The 9,835-nt window shown below is 40.0% G+C and overlaps 1 protein-coding gene across 1 annotated transcript; it reads right to left on the reverse strand.

The window, feature by feature from the left end:
* Positions 1 to 800: 800 nt before the first annotated feature.
* LOC145447490 (relaxin receptor 1-like) lies at positions 801 to 3,780 on the reverse strand. The gene is made up of 2 exons (XM_080325840.1): positions 3,312 to 3,780; positions 801 to 1,129 (listed from the first exon to the last, which is right to left on the reverse strand). Exons 1-2 carry the CDS (start codon positions 3,460 to 3,462, stop codon positions 942 to 944), a joined length of 339 nt encoding a protein of 112 aa, XP_080181966.1. The 5' UTR covers positions 3,463 to 3,780; the 3' UTR covers positions 801 to 941.
* Between the last annotated feature and the right edge of the window lie 6,055 nt (positions 3,781 to 9,835).

Consider the following 9,835-nt stretch of genomic DNA (forward strand, 5'->3'; position numbering starts at 1 on the left):
GTACATGCTCTCATATAGTATATTCAAGTTGCTACCTAAATTCAAAATGGGTGTCATAGCATACGTCGCAGGTATCAATTTATACTTTCAATGCTCTGCATATAGTTCCATGTATGGGTATTGATGTCATATATGGAGCTTACTAAACGACATATATGAATCACTAATATGCTGTCAATTTAGTTATCAAATCCATTAAATATTTCGAAGAGTAACCACCCATAAAGATGTTAATCCTTCATCAAAATCCCCAAGGTCATAAACTGTTTGTTTTTGTATGCCTTGCTATTCCCGCACAAAAAAATTTATCACATGACCAAATGTATTCTTCAAACGCCATAGAACTCTACTCAATAACAAGCAGAATTAGCCAAAAGTACTTCAACTGGAAATGAAATCTGAAAGTTTGAAATATACTTTAGCAAGTAGTTTAAGAAAGCATACGTATGTAGCATACGTTTAGCAGTTTACCGGAAGTCGCTATGTTAGTAATTGCAAGATACATCTTACTGACTGCATGGCGCCATATGATTATTGACACAACAAATAGGTGCATTTTAGCAATATCAGAATTTATTTACTTAGCGTGAAACAAGTGGCTATTTCGTGTAGAACGTATATATATTTTGATGTAGTATAAAATTAAAAGCACTCAAGTGAGTATATTGCAAGCAGGCAAACCCTTCAGAATTATTCCGAAAAAATTGAAGTACTTCGTCTTCGTTACTGACTATCTCTGGTGACCGCCCATAAAGTGTGAATATCTTCCATCTGAGTACTCGACTGAGAAATTGAACAAATTTGATTTACGACAATTTTTTTACACGATCATTTATTATGTAGGCCCGATGATTGACATTTTATCTCCATTATACATACACATATATCATTCAAATTCAGAAAGACATTTTCGATCTCAGCTTCTGTCCTGACAGTGCACTTCATCGGTCAGTCATTGCCACAGCCTCGGTCTCGCCCGGAGCTGGAGCCGGTAAAGGTCTTCTGATTCTCTTTATCTTGTTCCAAACGATTTCAGAAAGATTCGAATAGAGCAGCGGATTCAACGCACTATTTATGGGCACGACGAGCAAACCTGCCGGCAGATACACATCTTTCGGTATGTCAACTCCTGCACGAAATAGAAATGATATGTACTGGTTCATCAGCTATTTATTCATTGTTTAATAGTTTACAACATCATAGAGCCGATATATCTCTAAATTGAAACATGTGTATTGTGAACTTTTGATTAACATTATGGATATTCAGACGATTCACGCGAGGAAGCGTTTCCATTGTCATAAATAGAATATACTGAAAGTCGAATGGAGAAAAGTTTTGGATTATCTTATGCATTTTTATTAACCAATGGTAGAGAATATACTAAATAGAGGTCGACCGATCATCGACCCGGCCGATTATCGAGGCCGATATTTGGAACTTTCCCGAATATCGATATCGGCCTATGAAGGCGGATATTTTATATATAAAAAAATTCAAAAATATTGGAAATTCAATGCTCCGTGTTCTCAATCTCAAGAAATCGACGACGCAAAGGGCGATAGGTGACAGATTTGCCCTTACATGACGAGTTTAACTGGGTGAGCATGCAGAGAAACTATGCTTCCTGCATTACAATCTACCTCTACATGACTGATCTGCAATTCTGTATCACCTGTTGCATTTTGGGTTATTCCAAATTCCAAGGAATGTGCACAATTATTCAATAAATATTTTTAATTTCAGTTTTCTCGTTTGTTGTTCAGCTTTCTGTCGTATGTTCAAGCGCTATCTTGCCTAATATATAATATTTTTGGGCAAATAGTTTTCTGCTCCTTCCATATTAATATCGGCCTATGATCTCGGTTATGGGCCTTGTCAGTGTGTCGGTAGTCGGTATCGGCAGTAAAAATCAATATCGGTCGACCTCCAATTCTAAATATGCGGAATTATTCCATCGATAAAAGTAGTTAGCGCACACCAAAATGCATACACGTCTCGTGTAGCGGTTTTGTCTTTCATCAAGATATAAACTGACAATAGAACTACTCTCATTTCGCAATATGCCCGATGATGTCTTGACCAAGTGGAAATCTTTTCAGCCGTTGTTGAATATATTTCTTGAATCTACCTAAGTATTGTAAGAAGTGTAGAAAGTAAGATAAAATCGCTAAAGTTTTTATAGCTGAATTCAGGTAATATGCCTTTCAGAACGAATTGAAGATTCATATTCCCGCGAGAAAGTAACATGAGCATAATTCCGTGATTGGTCTTTTTGCTGCTCAATTCTCAAGCAATTGCGGCGGGGGTACCGCCATTCACACTTTTATGGTCTCGACCATAAGCCACACATGTTCTACTTACGGATGGTGCGAACCTCTGAAAGGTTCAGATTCGTGTGAACGCGAACGTGAACCTCATGCCGTCACGTGAGGTCATATTACTAATTCCAACCCTATATCTCAGTGAAGCGATGGCCTATGTTAATGTATACGATACCTAGCGACGACTCGAGCCACATAATGCGACAATGCTGAAGTACATATTGACGTTTTAAACGTTGCAAAATGTATCAAATGATATAATAATGCCATAAAATCATAATCTTCCGTCGCTTTGCCAACAACTTCGACGAGGACTCGCAAGGAAATATAAGCTAACGCCGTTACAATCCAGGCCAGACCGGACAATGTATTAGGCGTCTGAGTATTGCTACGTTGATATTGAGCATGGAATGTGAAACGGGCTTATATAATTGCTACCGATATTACCCCATAAACAAGTTATACAACATTGACCAACACCCAAATCGCACGAATTTGGTTTTAATGATGCAATACACATATGAAGTCAAGATGGACCCCGTACTCCTGCTACATATTTCATATCAGACAACGATATCAATATCATTGATTGGTTGAATAAGCATCAGTCGCATGTAGTGTATTTCGCTCTTAGTGTTGTGTGATTGCGGGTCAAACTCACAGCAGAGAGTCACAAACGCAAAGCTGGATATTTCGAGCAAACTTTTATAACAAAGCAAAAAATTTTTGTGATTGTCAAGGTGCATGCTCGTTTAGTGTTGATTTTTTTCATGCTGACAATGCCATGCATAGAGTGGCTCGCAGTTGAAGTGCAATAAATTTCAACCAAAGATGTTATAGTGAAGCGAAAATAGTAATATATGAAAAATGTTAACAGTGCAGAACCTACCAAGGTTCCTTTGTGAACGTGAACCTCTAAATTTCTGAGGTTCACACACAAAACGCGAACGTGAACCTCACGTTCACATCATCCCTAGTACCACTTACCATTGAAACTCAAGAAGCCGATGATACAAATCGGTATCCAGCATAAGGAATCAGATATCACTATTCTTGTCAGCTTGCGCTGCAGTCTCTTGCTCTCCTTATTATTCTTTTCTTCGCTGGCGTTTGTCTCATTCACTGTTGAAGTAACCATGGCATGTCTGCAAAAATAGGGCTAGTCGAACCCGAACTACAAACCGGATAAGTATTCGACCACCGTTCACACTTTCATCTGTGTGCCTTGAAGTCGACTTTTATCAAAATGCACCAACCAAAACTCTATCAACAAAATGAGTTCGTGTACCACCTAAAGATAGTACATTAAACGCTCTCTCATTCGAGATTTCATGCTGGTGACGTCATATTTTGTGATACGATTGTTGATATACAATGTTCTTTCCAATTCTCTACTAGTTGCTGACGATTACCACTGACGAGCGTCAGCCGAAAATATTCGGGCTCATCTCAATATGAATATACTATTCAATGGTATTTGACCACGCACACTGCAAGCTAATTTATTCGAATTGTTATATTGGAACCACAAGGACTTACCTGAACAATAAAACGTAGCAAACGAGCATGTAAAGAAAAGCTACAAAATTCAGAAGCAGCAGAAAGAATGAATATCCCCAAGCCCTGTCCACGGATGGATCGGGGAAAAAAGTCGGAAGGCAAACACCGTGACTGGAATAGTATCCAAATTCGTACGCCACTGTCATGTTCGGGTTTACGTCAAGAATCATGTTATTTAATCGAATCCACTCAGTAGATCTGCAAATATATTCGTAGAACTTAGAAAAGGGTTATCCACATGTTCTACTATGCGTACCCTTCTTGGGGCTTGGAAGTAGTTTGAATAAGGTTGAGCCACTGTTCCATATACTGAATATCTTGATACTTCAACACCTTGAACATTCGGTTTTCGTTGAACCTTTAATATACGAATATAGGCTATATGTGCATACAAGTTCAATACATTTGATTAATCATCATCATCATCATCATCATCATCATCATCATTGGTTTATTAGCAATTTGATCAGTTCAATACACCACAAAAATGCGATACAATCAAAAGACAGGAAGACGTCGAAGCGACTTGGAGTGGTCTATGGAATCAGACACCCACCTTGGCCTAGGCCCTAGGCGATGTAAAAAGGAGGCATGCACACTGAATGAAAGTAAAGAAGATAGTATAGATAAAACTACAAGAAATCGGGCGGCATGTCATGGGAAGCGAGATCGATAGGTCAGTCGTGGTCCGGTAATCTTGAGGATGGACTGTATTCATTTAGTAGTAATTGTTTGCATTTCGACTTGAATGTGGACATGCTCGTCGACTGTCGGATGACCGGCGGGTTACCGTTCCACACATCAGGTCCGGCATATTTGAGAGAGCGATGATCTTTCCGGTCGATCATATGATATTTGGACGACGTGGACTCGCGTTTGTTGTACTTGTACGCTTTTGATTCCGAGGTAAAGACGTCATTGAAATATTCGGGACAACGACCGCAGTGGTACAGATACATAAACGTGGCGATCCAGCGTCTACAAGATATATTTAAAGCGATGCGAAGTTGACGTTCGTAACGTCTCGTGATTCTTGGAAAATCAGTCGCAAATATATTGCTGGGTATGGTTGAGATCTCCATGTGTAGGCTATTAACGAAATGTTGGAAGTGTTATCGGAGTAATGTTCGCTTTGCAATTTCGTTATGCCATAAGTTATATGAAAAGGTACTTAACCCAGGAACAATTCAAAAGTTATGGAAACAAATTATGTTGCAATTGTTACACATGGATAAGCGTCAGCAATAATGGGTTATGTCATTGTCAGTCGGTTCAAGGTTTTATTTGCTGCAGTAAAGAAATAGATGATGTAGGCTACATAGTTGCTGATGTGAAGTATGTGTTATTTCACAACATTCCTGAAAGTCTGCCATTTGGGCCCGAAAATAAATTTCACAAATCTCGCAGTGAATATAGAGTGCAAAAATACTTAATTCCAAACATTGTTGTCACAGGTATAATTGCTTTGAATCACAATTATATAAGCGTGTTCAGTGACCCGCAATCAGGTGGATACTTACGAAACGCTGCCCACAAAGTAATCTGCCATATGCGGAAGGAGGGGGATTATGCCAAGCAATATCGATAGAAACCATGAAATCGAAACTGCCATGGTTGCGACAGCAAGGCGTGGTCGAGAAAACGGTCTGAAAATAATGAGAATCAGCAGAAAATCATGGGTATAAAAGAAGATCGACCAAACTGAGCATTGAATAATATATAGCCACGACTATGAAGCATTATAAATTTGAGAAACGATCAGAAATGAAAATATTTGCTGCTGAAACGATTTTTACTTTCATTTTTTGTAGTTATAATCTCTCATATGTTTACACTATATACGCATGGCTGCAGCACCACAGCTGCACTGATTCGAAATTTTCACTACCAACCATGGCGTCCTACAGAAGTGCTGACAAAACAAAGTGCAGTGACTTGCAGCCGAGTATGCATTTTTCACTTGCTCGTGAGCTGCGGCATCGATTTTTCAAGAAAGAATAGTTGCATCACAATGCCAAACCCCGTCACAATGCAAAATTCAAGGATTATTTCAGGGATGATACAGGTTCACGAGAAAAATATTTTTTATATTACCGTAATCAGTACCGCGGTAGCTTTCGACTGATATCGATATAGTATCATATTTCGCGCTCGGCCAGGCCAATTTAAATAGTACCGTAAAAGTGCTTTAGTCATATGGAGTTAATGACGTAACGCTGTGGAAAAACTATTTCTGTAAGTTACTGACGTAACAGCCAGATTGTACCTAAGCACTGGCATTTTTTGACCAGTGGCACACAAGATCGATATCTAAAACATTATTACAGTTCTGACGTCATAGCAGGGGGCACTTAAACCCTCATCTCGATTCAAAATATCATATTCGAATTGTGATCGAATTCACCAGACATGCCTATTCGGACAGTCATAGATACCACCCTTTATTACACTTATCCATTTTCGAGAGTTCTTAAACTTTTTCGGATTAAATGAAGCATAACAAACCTCATAACAGAGTATAGTCTGTGGCTTGCAATGATTACCATTGTGAAGACGGATTGCTCGGACCCAATGACCATGATCGCACCCAATGCCGAACAAGTGCCACTACTTCTCCATTCGCGATCGACCTGACAATAGTCGCTGTCAGTTTGTGAAGCCTTTATGGATATTGAAAAGGCATAAATCTGAAAAAGTGCCATGCTTGTTGTCGAGTTTTGATTCTAAATGGCATCCACATCCTACTCACTCCCACCAGTAAATCAGAGAATGATAGGCTTAATATCAATCTGTTAATGAGCTTGGTGCGTCTCGAAGTGCTTGCCACATTATCGGATATTAATGGTTTGATTGCCGCCAGAATGGTTATCACTATCACGGCTGTACACCCGATCACCGCCCCTAAGCCTGAGAAAAATAAATAGCAATGATGGTATTTGTGGAAAGCTATTTTACGTTCGCAAATCCCCAAAATGAGATATGACGTTCGTTGTCGCGTAATTCATTGCCGCACTACTATGGACTGTATAAAATTCAAATTTCGAAATTTTGTGCACAATTTCAACACCAAAGCGATTTGATAGGTTAAGACGTTCTAGCGATATTCTACTGCTTAATGAAATAAATAACAATCTTTTACTCATTGATTGATTGCTCCTAAGTTTTTCTTGTAACAAATACCAAATGAATTTTGGTAAGATGATGATAATTATTTGCAAGTTGGATACAGCAACATGAAACCATCCGGCTTACTTATTATCCAGCTGAGCGCAAGAATCGCTTTACTAGTTATCATCGATTTTTCATCTGAAAAAGCACTGTCAATGCATCCTGGCTGACATTCATCGATTCCGGACTTGCAATCCTTAATTCCGTCGCACACCTGCAATTGACTGACAAAATTTGAATTGAGTTGCAGTACCTTTCACGTCAGCGGCCGCAGATAGACCAGGCATAGCGTGTATGTCAATTAATATCGTGCGATACCTTAATGCAAGGTTAACTAATACGCGGCCCGCGATCTGATTTGAGATTTTAGAGGAACACTCAGTAAGTAGTACGAAACGCTGTAATTGATCTCAGTTTCAATTGTTGTTGTTGTTTTAAAATAAGCTATTCGCGTGTGCCCAATCTGGCTAGTCCGCACTATAGCTGAAACGACTTCGGTGATGGTAACACTATCCGATGATGTGAATGGGTAAGGGTATATTATTGCCTTGACCTTGACATGCAATGGCCCAGACACTGCCAAGACCGAGACGCTTAGAAAACGGCTTAGGACTTTCCCACAATATCAAAGGCTTAAGGATGAGATAGTCTTTAAGTTAGTTACGTGTCTCGCTAGCACCTATATCGATTCCTTAGTCGCTGAAAAGCGTTGTCAGGTATCGTTCGCAGCTCATAGTTCAAAATAAAATGAAACTGATGATTAGGGCAAGTTGTCGCAACTTTTGAAACTTTTATCACGGCTTCCGATAGCTTCCTAAATACTCAGAACTTATGTAGTATGGGTTTTTAAGCTGTTTGGAGGAGTCTTATATTGCAACTTTTTGCAACTTTTATCCATTTTTTCATGCAACTTTTCCGATTTTTCATGCAACTGACTTTTTACTGGAAATACTTGGCACAATATTTAAATAGATCACTCAATTATTTATTTCACTGCCATTTAAATTTGGAGTCCTTTCTGATTTGACGCACATTCAGGATAAACCGCCGAAAATTATATATTCACTGGGTCAATTTGTTCATGCTATTGAATTGGTTGAAGTCGCCACCACTGAGTTTTACTGCAGTGCCTTGCATACGGATCGATTCTAGTATCTCAGACCCTAATAATTTCAAGGAACTTTTCCATATATGCAACTTTTCACTGCCACTTTTGTGAAAAATAAATGCAACTTTCCACGGATTTTACTGCAACAAAAACTTGCCCTACTGATGATCATTATGGGTCTTTTTGTAATTGTACTTCTTCAATAAAATATTACTTCTTTGCGGTAACTATGCCTATCGCCCATGATTGGGAGCTATACCAACGCTAAGTTTAAAACGTGGTTGCTCGAATGTTCGGCCTATTTTGTCTAGATATTGCATTCCTGCGGCCCGCGGCCTCTACAAAATTGGCAAAGTGGCTCACGACTAGTTTTGAGTTGGCGACCGCTGTCGTAAGGTATTTCGATCAAAATGTCGACACTAATGATTTATAATTGAATTGATATTCGCAGCAACCCTGGCTGAATCGATCTAAGATGTAAAATAACTTAAGTGTTTTCGCTCTAATATTGACCCCTTTTACCTCCTTGCATTATAAAACTTGTAATTGATAGTGTAATTCGGTAATAGCAGCCTGGCCTGGAGTCGCACATTTTTAGGGGTCTGGAGGTACCGCAGTAAACCTCCCCCCGTAACGCTCGTGACAGTACTGTGGGTTTGCACCACAGCACGGCGTCACAAGCGCCGTAACGGGGTCCCAAAGCACCCAACTCGGTCTCTTTTGTTTTACCGTCAAAGTTTCCATCTGGCTTAGGTACAAATGGCTGGCACAAGCAGGCTTTGAATGGGGGCGTCTGCGGCCACTGATCCCTTTCGCTACCGTGCTTGTGTCTGGGAAGGACAGCCTTGAACTACGGGCTGCATCACCGGGGTCGGAATATGAAGACCTGGCGGCCATACTCTTCCTGGGTTCTTGAGACAGTGATTGGATAGTATTTTGGTTGGACCACTAGGGTTTCGCATCGCCCAGCGTCCAGGATGGCAATGCTTACTTTAATACAACCAAATACTCACACATACCTAGATACGACTCCATAACTGTCTTTCAAAGAAAAGGGTACAATATGATTTCGACATGCAAATTATCATATGATAGGTAGGCTACATGGTTTTCAGTATCGCGTACGAATTGAAATTGTTGTAATATAGTTACGTTATCACGAGAAATATACTGCAGACTTCCGTCATCTCTACAGCTGAAATGGAAACATCCTTCCTCGTCTGCTGCATTATCGCAATCCTAGAAAGATGAAATGAATTGTAAGCCGGGTACTATAGCATCTGGGCATTTATCTGGAGCAGGGGTCACCACCACGGTGCCCGCGGGAGACAGGTCGCCCGTCAGGACAAACGGAATCGCATGCAGTCGCAGTAGCAAATATTCAAATGATAGCTGTGAAGATCGAAGGGACGAAGGGTTCCATATTAACAGTAGTTAAGCATGGATTACTTGACCCTTAAGGAATATACGAGCGCAGTTTTTAATCAGACGTTGCTCGTTTACGTACACGCGGAGGCAGAACAGGAATCTATAGTTCATATTCTCGAGCTTCGATGCAGAGATTGCGCTTCGGCGCGTAATGCAGCTTAATTCGAAGGCGCTGGTGTGACTTATCTGTTCTTGTCAAGGAGCGGAAACCCTGCCCCGTGCTCTGAATGTTTAAGTTAAGAAATCC

The sequence above is a fragment of the Botryllus schlosseri genome, chromosome 1 (assembly GCF_051294905.1).
Source record: "Botryllus schlosseri isolate E-star chromosome 1, Bs_hap1, whole genome shotgun sequence".
Classification (NCBI taxonomy): domain Eukaryota; kingdom Metazoa; phylum Chordata; class Ascidiacea; order Stolidobranchia; family Styelidae; genus Botryllus; species Botryllus schlosseri.